Below are 21,050 nucleotides of genomic sequence, written 5' to 3'. Positions count from 1 at the left end.
GCTGCCTAAATGAGGACATTCTTTTAGACAGACACACACCAGTGCACACTGACACACACACACAGACACACACACCACACCATGCAATCACTGCTGCTAGCAGGCACAGTCACTTGAGACAGAAGCTGCTGGCTGAAATCATCATCTGCTCTTTGGGCTGTAACCTTAACATGCCCACAGTGACAGCCGAGTATTTCCTGCTTCAGCTGAAGAAAACGCTCAGCCAGAAGGCATCAACAAAAGGACATTTCTGTCTCTACTCAGTGATTCATGCAGTTAAGGTTACACAGGAAAAACCAGCACTTGCCATGCTCTCCCACCAGAACGTATCCTTCACACGTGGCTGTTTCTGACTTCAATCAGATGTTTCTTTTTATTTCTCTTTTTTCCCCGTTTTTCTGTTTCCTCTCTTTCATGCATCTATAAACACACATACACACACACACACACACACACACAGGCCACCATTGCAAGATTGTTCTGATGACTTCAGTAGGAACTGCACAGACCTAGCTTCCTGCTCCGTTCTGGCTGATTCCCACTCTGACACGCAGACAGAAGCAGACAGCCTTTCAGCCCCCTCCCACTCCTGATACACATGGCATTGCTGTCCTGACAAAACCAGTCTTTTCCATTTAAGAACTCACTCAGTTGCATATTTAACATGAAAAATCTAAAAATCCATTTGTATTAGCCTGTGTTTGGATCCATCTTTCCGTTAGCTGCTGCCAAATTTTATCTGCTGTGATTGTCTTACCTCAGTAAAAACTTAAACAACAGAACAAAACAAGTCTCAAACATGACAAGATTTTGCCTATGTGAAATAGATATGAAAATGTTTTTTTTAATGCTTCTAGATCAAACTATTCACAGAAGTTTAGTGAAATACTTGTTTGACAAAAATTACTTTGAAAATACTGAAACTTTTTCATTCAGGTTTGTAGCTCTGTCTTTAAATGTGTGAAACTTGCTTTTCCTTTGGCATTGCTTGGACAAAGCAAAAACTGTCACTTTAAACCCTGGATTGTTGTTTGAAATTTTACAAACCATTCCCTTCAGGAAGTACAGAGTCTTGCTGAAACCATTTATGCTCTGAGTCAAGGTCATAAAATCACAATTTAGAGGTTTGTGAAATGTGTTTATTTTAACAGCAGCAAAGCAGGTTGATGAAAGCTTAATCAAGCACCTTCACTGGGTCTACAACTGATTTATATGTTGAGGTTGTGTCAGTAAAAGGCTGACACCTGACCTTTTGATTGCTGCGAGGGTCATCAGTTGCCTGACAGTGAAACAATCAATCAGAAAGAGCAGAGTAATGCATCCCCAGGTTGATCCAATGTAGCACCAACCTTTTCGATTTACGTAAAATTGACCTTACAGGATGATTCATTTTGCAGGTGAAGATAGCTGTGAAAATGAGTTGTTTTGGCCAACTGTTAACGGTAACAGTATCGTTTTTCTTGTTTTCTGCTTCTTTATTTACTGGGTAACTTTGTAAATACAAATGAATGAGAACAGCTGCAAGGCACTCTCTCACATTCATTTTACAGCTTGAGTAGTTATGTTTGCATACATAAATGCTAATACTCAGGACTAACATTTGTTTAAAGAGGTTAGCCTTTACTAGTGTTTTACAGTGGTCCCCTGTTTTTGGTGCTCTGTTCCTGTGAGCTGAGTGGAGTTTGTGACTTAGCAGGCCGAGCCAGGCCAGTCTTCCTCTGTGGCTGAGGCAGCCATCCCTTCCTTCTCTGGGCATTGTTCCAGGAATTTAGGAAATGTCGATCAGCCAGCTCTGAACCCCCCAGAATGCAGCCAGGCATGTTTTCCTATCTGACAGGTGGTTGTTTTAGCTTCCACACCCATAGAAGATAAGACATACTCCCATCTGACACATAACCGCTTTCACATGGTTAGAAGTTCATCTTCCAGTCACTGTCACAATCAACATCTGATTTAATGGCTTGTACTTAAGTCCCTGAGGCAATGAAAAGCTTTGCATTAGATTTTGTATTGTCATTATAACTGTGAATTATAGAGAGACAAAAAGTTGTATGGCCTAAATGGCTATTGTTGTCTGGGTGTACACGCACAATGAGTGCAGTTGGAATTGCAGACATAGTCTGTCAGCGGGCAGACATTTATAAATGTTAACCATGACAGATTTTGTCTGTAAAGTGCACTAACCATATGCTCCCTCCCTTCCATTCTTTTTCTCCTTCTGTACATTTCTCAGCGGGACCCAGACTACTTGAAACTATGGCTGGAGATTTTCATCAGCTCCTATGAGCGATGCCTGAATGTGGACTTCGAAAAGCCACCTTCAAGGTAACTATGAGCTTTTAATGCCATGTAAAACCTGGAAGTAACAGTGAACTGGGTCTGCTTTACTTCCTGTATTTACATCTACTCTGTCCATAATGCATCATAAATCCTCAATACGTTTTGCAACACTGCAGTTTATTTTGTGCTTTGTATTGTCAAAGATGGGTCAGAGCAATCTGTGTGTGCACGCATCATCCACTGTGTGACCACACACTGTGCAGCCTTCCACTGAGAAACCCAAAATAGCATGCCTGTACCAGATGCTTTTGTTTAGAGCAGTCACATTTTTATGCAGGTGATGCTCTGTTTTGTTAACACATGAAAATGAAATTATGATGCAGATAAAGCTACACAACTGATGAACTGGGTTTTTGTTTATTTCATGCACAGTTAAGTAAAATTTCATACCCTGCTGTGCAGTCACTTGAGGTCACGTGAACATCAGATGTCAGACAGCTACATTTCATACCAGAGGGAGGGGCAAGTGAAAGGGAGGGGTGAAGTATGGATGTTGAATATAATTTGTTGTGCTCCTCATCTATCCTGCACTGTCATTGTCTTCTGTTTCCTCTTTCCCCACCTCCCTTGACTCATTTTCCCCATCCTCTCCTGTTTTCTCTGTTTCCATCTTTCACCTCTTATTCCTTCATTGTCCTTAATTGGCCTTTTTTCAATTTTTGCTCTTCCTCCTGGACTCCCTCTCTCTCCTCCTTTTCCTCTGCAGCTGCCACATCTGCCCCTCCATCTCATCAATTCTCCTTGCGAGGGCTTAGCTCTGCTCTCTGTGATGAGCAGGACAGCACACATGCTGTTTTTTCCTAGTAATGAAAACCTGAACACAGGCCATGACCAGGCATGTGTATATATTTGAACGCAGAACAGAATATGACCAGGACTCCTTGAACTGAACATGCTGCAGGAATGCTTTTGTGATAGAGCTCTCTGATAAAAGACGATAGTGTTAATCTGCACTTAACTAAGTGTGATTTGAACCCGTCGACTGTCTGCAGAATACATACAAATAAATACAAATATGATGAAATGTGAAGCAGACTCTTACGTGTTTTGGAAATACAGTTGGGGTCAGATGTTTACCTTACATTTAAACAATTCCAAGCATTTAATTTCAACATACATTCACTGGGCACTTTATTTCATGTAACTGACTAGTACTAGTTAACAAATAAAATAGCTGATGAATGTATATTCCTGATTTTAGTTTAGGTAACTTGACCACTTTGTTTTGACTTCATGAAATATCAGAATAACAGCACTGATAATGGCTAACTGTCCTTAAAGGGATCCTGATTGTGTGAATGCATTTTAGAGCCTTTTCTCAGTACCACTGTTCTATGGTGTGTATTCATGGGCAGATCAAGAGCAAGTGGCCAAGATCTCAGATAATAAATTTGAGACTTCCTCAAGTGTGATTTCACAAGTCAGTAAAGTAAAGGTTTTGGAGCAGCCACCACAAAGCTTTAACCTTTATCCAACAGAAAATTTGTGGGCTGAACCAAAACAGCCTGTTTGTGTAAAGGGACCCACAAACCTATCTCGGTTACATGAATTCTGCAGCAAGAATGGGCCAAAGGTGCTGCAGAGTGTTGTACAAATCTTATGCAAGACTCCACTAAACGTTTCTTGCTGTGTCTAGAACTTTTAAACTGAAATATTCAGAATTGTGGCGTTTGAATGCTTTTATTACGTGTGAGTTTTTGTTAATCATTTTTATCTTCTGTTGTTCCACTTTCTCTTGTTATTCTTCCTTATCTCCAGGCCAGAGGAGGTTCCCCCTGTGTTGACCCTTCTCCCAGACAACATCCTGCAGGTTTTGCGCCACCAGCTGCTCCAGTGTGTCCAAAAAGCCTCTGATGGCTTGGAGCCTGAGCAGCAAAATCTGGCACTGCTGCTGCTCAAATTCCTTATCATCATCTGCAGGTCAGGAAAAAATGCACACATATAGTAGAACCACCATTAAAAGCACAACTGATGTCCTTTTACATGCTTATTTCTTTTTTTTTTTTTTTTCCACGATAACATGGTTGTTCATATAAATGCAAATGATGGATGAGCTAACTGTGTGTTTGTGATGTTTCCCACAGGAACCTGTCCAATGTGGAGGAGATTGGCACTTGCTCTTACATTAATCACATCATCACTATGACAACACTCTATATTCAGCAGGTCTGGCTACTCTTGAATAAATTTTAACATATGTTTTCTCAATCACTGATCTTAAATAATAGCTCAGGGCTGTCACAGTATGATTTTTTGGCTAGATTTGGTGGATTTTTAAAACATAGCTACAAATCTTGCAAGTTTTTAGGCAAAATTTAGCCCATCTCTCTCCAAAACAAATGTTTCTTGGTGAATATATCTCTGGCTTTATGTGTTCAGCGATTGGAGGAGAGAGAACAGCAGCTATTTAATGGACCAATCAGCAGTTAATGAATGTACCTAATACCAAATACTGATCCCTACTGATGTTTTAAGTCTAATTTTTCATGAAGTTATGTCAGGAACATGGAGATTAGCTCATGATACAACTTTTTGAACAGGCTTTACTTATTCATTAAATAGCGGATTAAAGACATTATTATCACTGTACACAATTATATATGTTGATATTTCTTCAGTTGTAATTCACATTTGTATGATTTGGAAATGGTCTAGATGTGCTATGTGAGCTTGAAGCAGATGTCCTTTGTGTGTGATGTTACAGCTGAAAAGTAAGACCAAAGAGAAGGAAATGGCAGACCAGAGCCAGGCCGAGGAGTTTGTCCGTCATGCACTGGCTTTCTGTGAGAGCCTCTATGATCCTTACCACAATTGGAGGCATCGAGCCTGCGGGTAACAATATTCAGCATGCAATGGTTGCCAAGCTGATTAAGGCTTGAAATTCTTGTTTTGTTTTGTTTTTTTCTATTTGCGTCTTAGCTTTGTTGTTCTTTGTGTTATTTCCAGGGAACAGCTGGGTACTGTAGAGAGGAGCAGACAGAAGTATAAGGCAGCTCCACTCACTGTTGAATTTGTTCCTTTCTTTTATCGTAAGTTTCTTTGTTTTTTTAAAGCTGAAATGTATCTATGTGTCTGCCATCTCTGACTTTAGCTTTTGAAGCATTATTCACTGTCATGGCATTTTAACACCCACCATATCTCACCCATTTATAACAAACTGTGCAAATGACAGGACAAAATACTGTGTATAACATTACTCCAAAAATCACTAATATAATTTGGTGTTTCTATTTAACAATATCTGTTTTTTTATCAAGAGTAGTAGCTTTACCACTGTCAAGGAAACTCTGAATATCCTGGATGTGACAACTTGTTGGGCCCAGTTGGACTGAATCTGTTCTAGTCGGGCTCAGTCTCTCACTCACTCAGTTAGAACATGAAATTCTAGTCTTCAGTCTTCATTTCCAGTTGTTGCCAGCTGTTCTCACCAATATTTCTTTGAAGTATCTTAAAATACTTTCAATTAATGACATCCCCATTGCCACAAATGACAAGGATGTGCAAAAGGCAAATAAAAGGCCTCTATGACAGACACTAGGTCAAAGACATGTCGCACTAGCTGACCTGCGTCATTAGATTACTTGGTTTTTCTTACAAAGTTCACTGGACTTCTTATTCTTTCTGCAGGTGATATGGTCCTCACTGAACAGGCTATCCATAGAGGATCTCACTGTTTCCTACTTTTTTTTTTTTTTGCACAAATTGCCCTGCAAATAAACTACTGGTAGGCATCCATGCTTGTTTTAATACAAGAACCCATAACTGTTGACAGAGGGTTATCAAAACATTTGGATTAACTCTGTTTATGAAACACTACAATCTTCTGCATTTGGTGACAGTGGTTTTAAAATGTATTGAGTAGCACATTATAGTGTCAGCTAGTCATTGAATATGTGTCCAATGTTAGAATACTTAAAATAAAATAGCTCAGGACCACAAACATTATATGTGCTTTAAAACCTTTACTATGTGACCTTTGATTGACTTTCTGCAGCTAGAAGATGTCTTTAATGGGTTGGTCTTAGAGCTATGGTTGGATACAGTTCACTTATGAATCAATGTGATACCAGTTCCGAGCATTAGGGTGTTTGATACTTTACAGCAATTTCAGTTCCAGTTTTTCCAGTTTCAGCTTATTTACTTTTTCATTCATTAGAAACAATTTACGCCCTTCACATCAATCTGTGAAATTAATTTACTGTCTCACTGACAAATGGCAACTGGTGGATTTAAAGAAAGAAAATAAACCATCTATGGATTTTTAGTTACCAAAATATGTGCAAAGTGGGCACAATGTTAGTATTTAATCAGAAATTCTGCTATAGAACTTTTTTCCCCCACAGAGGTACTTGGGGTCCTGTTGTACAAGAATATTGTGGAGTTTCCTCGAAACAGCTTGACAAGACTTTATCTTTCATGCTTTTCTAGTTGTTTGACTATAAAAAAAGTTGTTGCCTAGAGTAGATTTTGAGATTTATAGATATGAATTTGAGGTGCATGTAAAAGCACTATGAAATTACTCTGTGTCAAACTACAACACAGAAAGTAAAAGTACAGGACAGAGGTGTGCCCAAAAATGACACAGAACTTTCTGGAGTTGGTCTCTGTCTTCTATCAGGGTTCCTGCAGGGTCTTAAAAAGTCTTAAATGTCTTGAATTTACAAATCTGCATTTAATGCCTTAAAAAGTCTTGAAAAGGTGTTAAATTTGATAGGGTAGATATTAAGTTATGTTGCCATAAACTTGCTGGCTGTATTGTGTTTAAATGTGTCTGTTAAATGTCCAAGCTGCAAAGAAAATAACGTTAGTCGACTCAGTTCCACCTGTTCCAACCTGACAATTTATATTGAAATTAAGAACCAATTAATGGTAACTTTGCAGCCCTCAGTGAGAAATGACTGAATGGTGGGAATCAAGGCATTGGAGTAAATAAACAGATTTTCCTAAATTCTAGCAGTCACAAATTTTTTTCCAGTATGGCCATGAAAAAAGTATTAAATTTAACTTGTAGAACCCTGTAGGAACCCTGTTCTATATACTGCACTAGTGTCTTTCACTTAGACTCTTAAGTACTGTTTGACCCATGTAATTCAGTCAGGAACCGTTAAAGTGCTAAATTTTGGACCCAACCCCACTTGCATCCGATTATCACTCCCTCTTTCCTTTTGAGTTATGTGCAACCTTTTCTTAGAGAACCTGATTTGTCAGTATAATAGTTATTAATGTAGTTTGCTCATCCTTTGCTTCTCCTGCGTACGAGCGCCCTGTCTGTATACAAGGAAGCAGTCCTTCACATCATCAGACAACATAAACACTTAACTCCTCACTTCACATCTTTTTTCTTGAGAGCACCCATGCTGTCAGTCACCTCCCCGCCGCCTCCTCTTTCCTCCCGGGGGGCCAGTTCAATCCGTTCTTTGTGTCCATGTTCTGTTTGCCAGCATTGAGATGAGCTGATAGTGAATGGTGTCTGTGAAGCCACTTCAGCAGCGCTGGCGGCCATTTTGAACAAATACTCCCTTCTGTCCTGTGTCTGCTGTGGTTTGGCGTAAGAGATAAACCTCAATGCTCAACCTGACAGACTGCATGTGGTTCAGTGTGGCTTCTTGTTTTTTTGTTTGTGTTATCTGCAAAGAGGGCGTGTTGGAGATGTTGATGTCTAAAGACAGTAAATTCTTTCAATTTGGATTTTGTTTGCCTTTATAAGTGAAAAAATTACACATTACTTTTAATTAAGCAGAACCATCTTTGGATAATTAGACAATTGTAAGGACATATTAATTACAAACAGTCTAAATAACATAGACTTCAATATATTTGCGGCATGAATGGAATGAAGGTAGGATGCAGACATCATGGAGCCGCAGGATTGCATGGCTCTGCCCAATCGAATGTGTTGACAGATGAGTTAATGGATGACTTGAGACTACCATGACCCAGAGGTTACTGGCAGGACTGCCACATACCTTCTGTGCACAAACTAATGTCCTGTCTTATCTCGTTTCAGATATCACTGGGTTTTCATTCATAAGCATCTGTATGTGTTTAATATATGTGAGACATCAAAAAAATACAACCAGTGTGTCTTTGGGTGCATTCATCAGTGTTTTGTTTATTGACAGAAATAAAGGAAGTGGAGCAGTTTTGAGCTTTAGTTTCATCTTGTGGTTGTGGTGTATTTGAATAGCAGCCACACCTAGATCTCACTTCCAGATCTAATAAATGCACCTGTCTGTGTCGTTGTTTGTTTGTTTGTTTGTATGTATGTGTTGGTGGGTGTGTGTCATCTTCTACAGAGTGCTTCCAGGAGAGTGAGCACCTGAAGGAGAGTCTGAAATGCTGTCTGCTGCACCTGTTTGGAGCCATAGTTGCTGGTGATCAGGTAAACATCTAAATGTCTTTATGATCGTAAAGGCCTATAACTGTCCATGTGCTGTGTAATAAGGCAGGACTTTGTACAGTCCCAAACACAGCATGACCAATGTGAGAGGAATGTGCCAGTGTCTTAGATTGTGTCTCCAAAATGTTGGTCCTACATCTAATTGTGAAATGTTCAAAGATGGCCTTTATCCGGGGCTTTGTGAAAAAATTCACAGTTCCAGAAATAGAGGATGACCTTATAGTGTGATCGTTACTAGGACCTACGTCTGCTAACAAACTGACCAACAGGAAAGCAGCAATGAAGGATCAACACAGTACATGTGTTTGTGTGTAACAAAAGTACTCAACCTTTCTTTGCCAAACCATGACCTCCTCCGCCTCTTCTTTAAATGTTTTCCCCATGCACATAAATACCACTATTGCAAGGGTTTTAATTTATGCTGGGCTTCATTGTTTGTCACCATCTGCAGCACCGTGTGACATGTTGGTTTAAACTTGTATATTGACTTGTATTCTAGCTTACTTTTTAGTAGGTGTTATCAGTGCACTGTCTACATACTTAAAACTTGATGTCATTCCTTTGTTTAATACTTGTGGTTACTTGAAATAAGTATTTTGGTGCCACCAGGGGAGTGTTTGTAGTTTGCATTATATTTATTTCATCCAAGCATAGCTGCTGACCCAGCTCATACACATTTCTTGAGGCCTCTGTTTCGCGTCCTCGAGCTAAAAGATTTATTTTGACTAACCCTCTTTGTCTAACCACTATAGCTTTCACTCCACCTCTCTCAACTCCCTTTGTTTCCCCTCCTCCGTTCCTCTCTCTATGGCAGAGGAATGCTCTACTCGCCATCTCTCCAGCCACCATGGAGGTTTTGATGCGGGTGCTGGCTGACTGCTCCATGGGGAGCTGCTCCTCAGATGAGGGTGAAGACTGGGACAGCGAGGCCCCCGACCGTAAAGCGCTGCTAACTTTGGGCTGCCTACGGGAGGTGGTGCAGCGCCTCCTGGCCTCCAGTTCTGACCAACGGCAGGTGGAGATTGCCTCCGTGCTTGAAAACTACTTCAAACTGCTCAACTCGGACCCGGCTGCTGTTGTTGCTGCACGCCAGCAACAGCAGCAGCAAGTCAAGGGCCGAGTGCCAACACTGGGCAGACACTGGGAGAGTCGATTTGTGGCACTGCAAGTGAACATGCTAGGTACGGTTGTTAGGGGTTATTTCGTTTTCTGTTTATTAATGAAAATGTCAATGCTATACGTTGACAATAATGATAGTACATGTGTGTGTCTTGTTGCATTTTGTAGAATATTAGTTTTCTTTGTGTTTTGATTCTTTCTTTGCCTTCCTACCTTCATTCTTCTTTCCGTCTGTTTCCCAGACACTATCAGGGACATGTTCCTGTGTTCAGACAGGCCAGTTCTACAAGCCATCTTCCTCAACAGTAACTGCTTTGAGCATCTGACACGACTGCTGCAGAACAGCAAGGTAATGACATAGCTTCCTCTCTCTTGTACTTGAAGAGACAGCTCAGATATCAGAGTGTGATTGTGTGCATCTGCTGTGTGATTTCTCGCCTAATGTGTCTTCCTCAGAGCTGAGCAAGATCACACATTTCATGAATATATATATTTGTATGATATTTAAATCATAAAACACATTGTCATACCCACACATAGTTTCTTGAAGTCCAAAAGTGCAGATTAGCTAGGTGTTAATTTGATGTCCTAAATTGGCTTTATATTGTTCTTTTAAAGAAGGTAAAGCATTATAATATATTCAAATCACAGCAACCTTTCAGAGACTACAACAACATTTCACCAAACACGCTGATATTTTACAAAACATACTTTAGATGACACAGACACATTTCAGAAAAAAAACAACCTTTCAGAAAACACAACCTCATTTCACAGTGTGGTTGTGTTTTGATCCTCGGGGCTGCTGTAAAAACACTGTTTGGCTCTGATTTTGGACTCCTATATTAACACTACAGTTTAACTCACATGCTGTTTATTATATTTACTAAGTCAGTGTATGATATAGTTCAGGCATTTTACATGTAATCCACATACTTTCTATCCAAGTTTGGTCTAGTCTTCTGTCACTCTGTTTAGTTTAGGTTCAGTGTGAGAAACAGCATTGTGTCCACTTTGCATGTCAGTCTCCCACAGCAAGGCTGGATCACCAACACGCCTCCATGCGACGACCACAGCTGAGGGTCGTGGCTTTTAACCTCTCACCCTCTCCTCCACTTACACCACCTTTCCTTCCCTGCACTGTTGCCCCAGCTCTTCCCTGTCTTCATCTTCTCTTTTCTCTCAGCCTCCCCACATGCTATGTTGACATGTTGCCTGTTGTGTGTGTCAGCTGGTTAATGCTAGGTGCACGGCGGCAGACAAGGACCAGAAAGATATAACCAACAACAGGTTACTGACAGGAGAGAGGGACACTCAGGTACCACCGAGAAAGCCCTGTCTCACCCAAACCCATCCCAACCCCACCACCTACCTGCCCCCCGCCCTCACCTGTTGCTGCCAAGCCCTTCCATCCTCCTGTCACCAGAGTCACATGGTCACTCCACAGCAAAACACCTGCACTGCTTTTACCCAGGAAGTTATTTGAGATTTTATGGAAAAAGCAAAAACATTAAATGAATCATTATATTGTTATTTAGTGTTGGCTTTTATGGGATCCTCTTGAACTTTAACTTGCCACATAGGGGTGAGCGATCTGACAGTCTTATATTGTGAATATTATACATAGGAATTTTATACATTACCATGTTGCATAAATAACAACACTGACAAGACAAAACAAAATGCTCTTAACACACTAATGTTCATCTCATTTGTTAAATGTGGAGGAAGGTCACAGTAAGTCAGTGAGCTGCTGATGGCTGCATACATCCTACAGAGAAGGGTTGAGAGAACTTCAATTTAAAAGCAATAGTGCTTGTAATACAAGATAACAAACATACTTTCAATTAAATATGACAATTCAATTCAGCATACACAACAGAACAGGAATATTATTTGGCCAAAAAGTGACTTTTTTTTTTCAGGACAAGGTCAATTTCTATCCTCAGTGTATAAAGCACACAGATGATAAAGATAATGAATGAGGACCATATATGGAGCAGGACTGAAAAACAATTAAACTATCAGGATGGTGTGGAATTTCTGTAATGTGAACATCATATGACTCAAATGCAGTTTAGACTGTGTGTTATAGACCCATCAAATCAGACAAACTGGCCACAGATGAGACTCCAAGTGGTGTTGAATTCATTACTTTCCTGTTAACCCACCTGCTGTGAATATATGTAGATCTTGTTTTCAAGCTGTTTTGCTGTCACTATTGAACTGTTGCAAACCCATATTGCCACTGTTATGAATAGCTTGGATGCAAAATATTAAAAAGTATTTTGCACTTTCATGTCATTTATTTATCATGCCCCAGGGGAATAAAAGCCGTAAGATGAAAGGCTTTTTGTTTCTATTGCACTGTTATTCCCATTTAATACCAAAAGATTTCTATAGTTGCCAAAAAGTGCCAACAAAAAAGTGATTATATCATCTAAGTCTAACAGAAAGTTTAGGAAACCTTGAATAGTTTGGCCTGGATTTTCCAAGAGTTGATAAACATTGTGATTCAGATCATTGCTCATGATTCCACTCCATAAGCTCGTCATCTGATCTTTTGACTAAATTGCCTGCTCCCACTGTCACTGTCCTACCCAGTAGGTCTGAGGCGTGTTTTCTGAATGGAGCAGTGTCAGCTATCAGTCTCAGCTATCATCTCGCATGCACTGAAAAGGTCATTTGTTCCCTTTAGTGTATACAAGCTTTCATTCTACGCTTTGTACTTATTCCACTCACAGAGCCACCTTTATAAGGTATAATCCTTTCATTGATCTGGATAATGTGAATACAGGTGGACAGACCTGCACGAAGACACACACATACACACACCTGTAAGCCTTTGTTGTTGTGCAGGTGTAATTTAATGCAGTGGCAGATGCAGCATTTTGCCCATCATGTTTTTATGCATTGAACTTTTGTTGTATTTGAGGTCTTTAAAAAAATCATCTGAAGACCTTAATATTTAGAGATTAAAAACAAGATGTATAAAAAAACCCCACCAAAACCAGAACTCAAAGTTTTATCAGTGCACTGTTGCAGTCTTGCTATGGATTGACTTTGTTGCTCCCTTCACAGCTACTTCATGTTGTTTTATTTACAGTTAAGTTTCCTCACCCTTCCTCCACCCCTCCCCTCCACATCGGCCTGGTTTTCTGCGGTATATTATGGGCTCCACTGGAATGCTATCACATTGGCCTGGTGTGTGTGTGTTCTCACAGAGTTCAGCGGTTTGAAGTGATCTGGACTCTCTGATGATGATCTAAGTGTTTGATTTTTGCCACAGTCCCTCTCCAGCTGGTCCAAGATTCTCTGCAGCTGCATGTTTATTCTATTGAGGCTCAGTCAACTCAGAAAATGTTGGTTAAAGCTGGAGGGGGATGCATTTTGAGATATGTTTATTTGTCATTGTTTGGTTTGTGTTTTATTGGGTGCATGCTTTGTGCGTTTGAGTAAAAACAGTGAAGTGCTTCTTGTGGCTGCTTCTGTCTGTTTTTGGAGGTGGGTGTTTGTAATTCTATTTTTTTTTTTTTTTTTTTTTTTTTGACCGAACTGTAAAAGCTTCCTGCTCCAGTTCAGTCTTCATGCTATTAAAGGGACTGTGTTTAACCTGGAGCAGAAAGACAACACTACTTGTCTATACTGAAACATCTGCAGTACAGGCTGTGATGCCAGCCCCTACTGCAGCCACAACCAGTTTTCCAACATTACTCAAAACATTTACATGCACACTAATATTCTACAGTTATTCTGAAAGTGACAGTATTCTAAATGTGTCACATAATCTGCATTTTCCATTTCCATATTCTGATTAAGCTGATATTCCTGTTATTTTCGGAACAGTCTATGACCATGTATACAAATCATTCAGCATATCACATTACTTATAGTCAGCTAGAATAGAGACAAATGTCCTCTCTGGTATAAATTGATACCCAAAAGAAAAAAAAACAACATTACAACATTCATTTTGAACATTACTGAAGCCTTGATGCCTCAGTAGGGTTTTTGGACATGAGAAAACATTATGCTGACCCTCAAGAAGATGGTTTTAGGATTAAAAGACAGAAGATCTGTTTCCACACTTGAACAGTCCAACTAGTGGCAAAATTTGGATTTGATCAGAGTAACATACAGCTGCATGAAAACAGAAATATTTGTCACATATTTGTTTTAATTTGCCCTGTAGACATTTTAATTGGAATATTGTCTTTTTCAGAATAAGGGCAAAAACCAGAATATTTTCTGCATGTAAAAAGAGTCAATGATTTTACTGACATTTTTTTGTGAGCACTAATTCAATCAAAGATATCCACTTATATCCCTGTTTTATTACTACAATTGTGCTGCATGTTGTATTTATTGTCTCAAATAAGTTGATTGTAATCATTTTAGCACTAAAAACCTTTTTGGCAGATGTTGCAGCATGGTTGTTGCTTGTATAAACATGCTTTAACATGTGGAAACAGAAGATGTGTCTTCATTATCTACACATACTTCATTGTGGCTTAAAGGTAGTGGAAATAGTTGTTGTAACGATTGGCTGACATGTCTTTTTTTCTTCTTCAGGTGTTTCAAGGGCGACTTGACTCCCTCGCTGTAGCAACCATCAAAGCCCTGACAACGGTGATGCATAAGTCACCTGCTGCAAAGGTAAACACTGCACAGAACACAAATAAATGCAACACTTGTAATGCACTCAAGGTAAATTGAAATTATGGTGATAGTCTGGACTTGTGTCCTCATGGGAGTCCTGAAGGTCATTCTGTGTGAGGAGAAGGCAGAGAGACAGAAAATTAGTGTGCTTTTTCATGTAAGAGAATATTTATTTTCTTTTCTGGTGAAATTGGGAGGTTGTGCGGGTTTATGTAATCTAGAATCACAATGATGTAACTATGCAAAAAGTGTAACTCTTAGATTACCAGTCTGAAAAAAAAATGAATCAACACTATTACCACCATTTTACTGAGGTTTACTCACCGTGTCCCCCATATATTGCAATTTACAGTTAATAGTATTCCCATTGAAAGATAGTGTTCATTATTGCATGCATGTTATCTAGCTCGTCCCATTTGATATTTTGTTCCTTTCAGTTCTCTCTTTCTGTGCTCCATGCTGTGTAGAGACACAAGCCAAGCATGCAAATGCTGTCCAAATCTTCATTTATAAATGCCAGCACAGCCTCCATAATTCATAACTGGGAAGAGGCAGAATAAAGAAACCAAAAACTTGGAAAAATATAGGATTTAAGATGATGAGATGCCAAGTTCACGTAGGTTTAATTATCACAATGACGGCTATGTTTATGGATGTATGTTATGCAATTTATACTGGATATTTTGTAAAACAAAATATATGCACAACAGATATGGTATGATTGTAGAAATCTTGAGTTAATGCCGTGTGAACAGGGCTTAAGCCTGTTTTAATGTTGCATTTTGCTTTTCAGGAGATGTTTAATGTGGCATAGCTTTCTACTACTGTCACTTAGGGATAAAACCTCTTTATGAGAAGAGTATAAGAGTTCGTTTTTATTATCCTTGCAGGAGGTATTCAAGGAGAGGATTGGTTACAATCACTTGTACGAAGTGTTGGTCTCACTGGGACAGCCATCACGGCATCTTCTCAAAGAGCTAATGAACATGGTAAGAGGAAAATATATTACGTTTATTTGAGTTATGTTTGGTCATTTTCAACATGTAGAATTCAAATAGACACAAATATATAATTGATCAAAAACAGTGATGAGTCCAAAACAAAGCAAATTTATACAAGTGCCAGAAAACAAACAAAATTTGTGCTTTTCTCTTCTAAGTGTCTTTTTTTAACTGTGTCTGTAAATCTCCAGGCAGTGGAGGGTGAACACACCTCAGTGGGGCTCCTGGGCATTAGTAATGTGGAGCCCCTGCTACTGCTGGTCCAGTGGCTCCCAGAGCTGGACTCATCAGAGCTGCAGCTTTTTACTGCAGACTGGCTTCGCCGCCTCAGCTGCCTCAACCGCCAGACTCGTGCCACCTGCGTCAACGCTGCCATGGTCATGCGGGCGCTGGCTGCCCTGGAGCGCCAACAGCGGCTTCACCGAGCTTGTGCTGAGAGCCTGTTTGGATTAGTGGGCTCACTGGGCTCTCAGTCATTGAGCACCAGGGAACTGCTCGGATTCCTGCGTCTTCTCAGACCTCCAGATTCCAGTCAAGGACACCCCTATGTGGGTCCTGCGCTCAGAGCCCTTCTGACCATGGTACGCAAGCAAGGCCTGGAAAGTGCCATGCAGTACTTTGACCTGTCACCCAGCATGGCAGGTATCGCAGTCCCAACAGTGCAGCGCTGGCCAGGCTCTGCCTTCAGCTTCCTGGCCTGGTTGTCACTGGATCAGGACCAGTTGGGCTCACCCAGCAAGGACAAACGGAAGCAGCTCTACAGGTAAAGAAAAAAGGTGGAGGAAAGAACAGGATGGTTCAATGTATGGAAGATAAATGGTGGCATTCATTTATGTCCCTTGCTGAAGGTAACAGACCTTCATTTGAAACAGGCTTGTTTTAGGGACATGTCCTTATTTGGGTCCTTGTTTTGCTGTGGAAGAATTGCTGCAGTGTGTTGTTAATACAAGCACTCTTTAAATCCATTTCAAATTTCAGTCTCTTGAGAGTTTCAGTGGACAGAAGTCCATTTATTTAAAATATAACATTTTTATGAAACATTTTCTGGGAAGTAATGTGGAAAACTCACCAACTTGCACTGGAAAATATGAATATTGGTGCTTGGAGGTTACTGCGAACTAGACTTAGGCTGGGACATTAACACACATACGGCCACAGAGACTGAAATCAGACAGTAACATTTTAGATGAGTAATCTAGAGAAACAAAGCAGTATTTGACATGGAGCAGGAGCTTTTTTTCCTCTGGCTAATACTTTGGGATTGGCCTTTATACATGGGTGTTGACCACACCCTCAACCATTATCTTTGAACCTGCTTTTATTTTATTATGGATGGGCATGTTATCTCCTGCTCTCACCTCTTTTCTTCATTTCATCCCATTTAGCTTTTTTACTCCCGGGGGGACTGGGTTTGAAGCCTTCATCAGCTCAGCTGGTGTCCTGGTTATAGCTGTTTGCACGAAGAAGGAGTACGTCACAGTCATGCTGCCCGAGTACTGCTTCTGCGACTCTCTCTGGGTCAGTCAGATTTGATGACATTTACTGAAATTTATTTACTAAAGGGCACTACTTACATGCACAGCTCAGCATAGTATGGAAATGAATGGTGTGTTACTAAAAGTAATTGTAAATTTGACCTTTTCTCATCATATTAGGAATAACATTTCAGTCTGTTCATGTTTCAAAATTCTAAAGGTTGAGTATCATAACATGGATCAGCATGGGTCAGAAACAGAAAGAATTTTATTTATCCGAAGGGGCATAGGCAGTGGTTGCATAATAACAGACGTTGCTTATTTGGTAGAAATAAGGCACAGCAGAAAAGAAAATAATCAGCATAAATGAGAGTGTCCCCAGTACACTCTCCTGTGCCACAAACAAAGACCAAATGTCTGCCTTTAATAAATAACTTCTAAAATTCAGTAGTAAGAAAATACATGCAAGGCTTTGTTGTTTATTACAAGGGAAGACTGGGAATAGATGAGTAAAAGGGAGTGTGATACTGATTGTGCTGAAATATTTTGTCATTAATGTAAATGAATATTGATCCTCAGTTATACTTACTCTAACACTTAGTCTGATTAAAGAGAGCAACCATCTAAGTACTGATAGGATTATACTCTGTCTGAATTTATGTCTACAGCACAGCATCGGTGTGGTGCACGTGCCAGGAAAGAGGCCATTTGGACAGAGTCTTGTCTATATTTATGTGGATGGACAACAGAAACTGTCTGCTCCTCTCAAGTATCCCACCATGACAGAGGTGAGACCAGAAATCCCATGTTTTAGGACTGAAAATGATCAGCTTCATTGCAGTTTGGGGGAGTAATCATTGAGCAGGAGAAGAGTAATTACTATTTCAGCAAGGTTTAGTTTGTGTTTTCCGCATCCACAGCCATTCACCTCCTGCTGCATCGGCTCAGCGGGCCATCGAACCACCACTCCCCCACCCTCCCAAATCCCTGACCCTCCATTCTCCTCTGCCACCACACCCACAACTCGTTCCTCACTGGGTGGCATCCTGTCACCACACACCTGGGGAGGACTGCTGGGGGGAAAGCCAGAGTCTGTGACCAAGCTCATCTCAGCAGGGACCCAGGACAGTGAGTGGGGAAGCCCCACCTCCCTGCAGGGCCAGCTGGGAAGTGTCATGGTCTTCCACGAACCCCTTCAGCCGAACCATGTGAAAGCCATCTGTAGTGCTGGTAAGCAAGATGGCATGAGAGGGACCAGAAATAAGTGATTTAAGAATCCAAGTGAAATGCGAAGCAAATAATGTTTCCGTTTCATTGTTACTGCCACCAAACCCCCTTTTTGGGCCAGTTTTTCTTTCCTGAAGCACACTTGTTTGTTGAAAATCCTTTTCAGTCATGTCATGTTAGACATTAATAATAATAATAATAATAATAATAATAATCATTATAATTATAATAATAACAATAATAATAATAATAATAATAATAATAATGAAATACTCTGAGTAACAAAAGGAGAATATATTCACTGACTTCATTCAAACCTTTATTCAGGGTTCGTACAGGTGCTTGACATCCTTGAAAATGCTTTAATTTCAATGTTGTGTTTTTTCTCTTTTAATTTCTAAACTTTTTGCTTTTATGAAACATAATTTTAGATATTTATAGCAAAATACAACGACAACATTGTGATGAAAAGGGAAAAATATAATCGTGACTGTATGTATTCCTGTAGATATGTATTTTACCCCAGCGATAAGGTTCTGTGGTAGAAAAATTGGAAAATTAGCCTGAGAAGTGCTTGAATTTAATCTTGAAAAATGTGTACAAACCCTGTTTTTTAAATTGGCATTTCCAATTTCTCTAGAATTTAGAATCACTAATTAAACAAATATTGTTCATTTCTAAAGTTTATTTGCTGGGCAATGGATGGTTCCTTCTTCCCCAGAGGTGCCCTTTAGATATTGGTGCATTAATAGCTTCTCAGTTCTGCATCTCAGTAGTACAAGTCACATATTTAAATTCAGTTTTTTGATGATCATTGAAAAACTGTCCTTTCAGATAAATGATAACCTTTGTACAGACATTATTCTGTCCAGTCAAAGTTAAGAATTGCTTCTCAAATGTATGCTTTTGAGCAGAGGTGGAAGTTAATTCCTCTTTCATTCTTTTGTTCCTATACACAGGTCCAAATTGCATATCTCCATTTAAAGCGCAAGAATCAGAACTTGGGGATCTTTCAACCAAATTGCTGCTGCACTATTCACCCAAGGTAATTAAATCTTTGTAGTTTTCTTCTTTCACCTTCAATAGCTAGTTTGTGTGGTTGAAATTCTCTGAAGTATATTGTTTGTTCAAGATAAGTTATCTGACATTTTCTCATTACAGTTTTTAATTATATGTAAATACTGTATGTGAGTCATCAGTGTACATCGTTTTAATCTGTTGTTTAATCAGACATGTTTGACAGGGTCTTAATGTTTTTACTGACTTGGAGACAAAATAAAAAAATAAAAAACGTTCCTGTGGTTAATAAACATGCTGTTATTGTCACCCAGGCGTGTAGGAATCCCATCTGTCTGGATCTGTCGCCCAACATGCTGCACGGCCGCCTGACGGGGAACAAAGTTGTTAATTGGGATATCAAGGTAGTACTGTCCAATTTACACTGTCAGAAGATTATTCAGAGGCGCTAAGTTGTGTAGTAAAGGTGTTGCATGTTCAGTCTTAACACGTGTTGTTATTGTATCTGTGGCAGGATATGATCAACTGCGTGGGCGGTCTACCAGTGCTGTTTCCTGTACTGGAGCAGTTGGCCTTGGTCACTCCAGATCAGCAGGCTAGTGATCCTGCAGCCGGTTCAGATTTCATCACCCCTGATGTTACCACACCAGCTGATGGAGACTGGGTCATTCTGCCCTCTAACAGAGCTTCAGGTCAGAGCGCTACTGCAGGCTGCAATCTAGTGATGGGAGTTGGTAAAGTGTTAACATGACAATACATTTATTAACACTCACCTGACTCCAAATCAATTATTGTGGGTGGAGGACAATTACCTAGCTGGTTTAGAGCTGGTGGACTTGTCAGACTGGATGTAACCTGATAGTTAGTGGTAGCAACGTCATCTTAAGTGGATGAAATGAGATAATATTTGTATAGTAGGGCTGGGTAAAAAAAATCCATTTTGCATTATCAATTAATAATGGATGAGATTAATTTTTCAGAGCAGGGCTGCAAGGACCTGACCCAGGTACCGGGCGTGGAGGAAGGGTGGGGAAAACACCTCCGTCAGTGGTCCACCCGGCCTCAAAGTTGTACCCGGCAATGTCTCTGTCCTGTTCTTTATTTAAGAGCAGATTCAGCTATTTACTGCTGAAATTTCATATTTATTTCCTTTCTAATGTCAGTACTGATGCCAGTATTGATGTGTTACATGGCTGCGGTAGCCAAATAATCAGGTTACAGCTCAAAATTGTACTTTGGTATCACTAAATGAATTTGAATCAATCAATTAAAACTGAATCAGATCAAATCGAATCGTGATTAATCGATTCAGAACCTTATGAATTGAAATCGAATCGATTAAGGAAATTGGCCACGATACCCAGCCCTATTGTACAGCATTTATTGTTTTTTCAGTTTTCTCAGGAGTGCTGCTACATTATGACACTTGTTTCAACACTCAGAACTTAAAGCCATATTGCATAGAAAAGGGTTTCAGCATATTACTGGTGTTTCCTTCCTCACTTAAAATTCATTGTCATTTTACAGACATTACAACAAGCACTATTGCTGCTTTTCTATGTGAAATAAAACCATGCTGGGATATTTCTTCCTCTTTATGATGATTATGTGTTTCAAGCTTCCAGCAGCAGTAGTTGTGTTTTAATGTGCAGCTGTCAGAAAACCATACCAGGGGTCCATTTGGAAATTCATACTTATAGCAAGAGATGGTATGATATGAAAATAGGAGTTGTTGATAAATCGTCATACAAATAATTGTGATTAATGGTGTAATTTTTATTTATTTTGGATATTTTATTTATTGTAATCTTT

At 39.8% G+C, this 21,050-nt stretch overlaps 1 protein-coding gene across 4 annotated transcripts in view; it reads left to right on the top strand.

Annotated features, from left to right (window-relative positions):
• nbeal1 (neurobeachin-like 1) overlaps positions 1 to 21,050 on the top strand; it is a 55,711-nt gene that overhangs the window by 6,027 nt on the left and 28,634 nt on the right. For 3 of the 4 annotated variants that reach the window (XM_030158711.1, XM_030158697.1, XM_030158705.1), the window contains exons 3-20: positions 2,234 to 2,325; positions 4,099 to 4,260; positions 4,425 to 4,506; positions 5,045 to 5,172; positions 5,287 to 5,369; positions 8,637 to 8,722; positions 9,555 to 9,921; positions 10,102 to 10,208; positions 11,091 to 11,177; positions 14,432 to 14,515; positions 15,409 to 15,507; positions 15,711 to 16,282; positions 16,905 to 17,037; positions 17,663 to 17,782; positions 17,915 to 18,224; positions 19,181 to 19,266; positions 19,553 to 19,642; positions 19,753 to 19,930. In XM_030158711.1, the coding sequence (XP_030014571.1) occupies positions 2,234 to 2,325; positions 4,099 to 4,260; positions 4,425 to 4,506; positions 5,045 to 5,172; positions 5,287 to 5,369; positions 8,637 to 8,722; positions 9,555 to 9,921; positions 10,102 to 10,208; positions 11,091 to 11,177; positions 14,432 to 14,515; positions 15,409 to 15,507; positions 15,711 to 16,282; positions 16,905 to 17,037; positions 17,663 to 17,782; positions 17,915 to 18,224; positions 19,181 to 19,266; positions 19,553 to 19,642; positions 19,753 to 19,930 (2,866 nt within the window). The remainder of the gene's footprint in view (positions 1 to 2,233; positions 2,326 to 4,098; positions 4,261 to 4,424; positions 4,507 to 5,044; positions 5,173 to 5,286; positions 5,370 to 8,636; positions 8,723 to 9,554; positions 9,922 to 10,101; positions 10,209 to 11,090; positions 11,178 to 14,431; positions 14,516 to 15,408; positions 15,508 to 15,710; positions 16,283 to 16,904; positions 17,038 to 17,662; positions 17,783 to 17,914; positions 18,225 to 19,180; positions 19,267 to 19,552; positions 19,643 to 19,752; positions 19,931 to 21,050) is intronic. The other variant, XM_030158720.1, reaches the window with a different exon arrangement.

This window comes from Sphaeramia orbicularis, chromosome 2, assembly GCF_902148855.1.
Source record: "Sphaeramia orbicularis chromosome 2, fSphaOr1.1, whole genome shotgun sequence".
Classification (NCBI taxonomy): domain Eukaryota; kingdom Metazoa; phylum Chordata; class Actinopteri; order Kurtiformes; family Apogonidae; genus Sphaeramia; species Sphaeramia orbicularis.
This window is presented reverse-complemented; position numbering and strand designations above follow the sequence as displayed.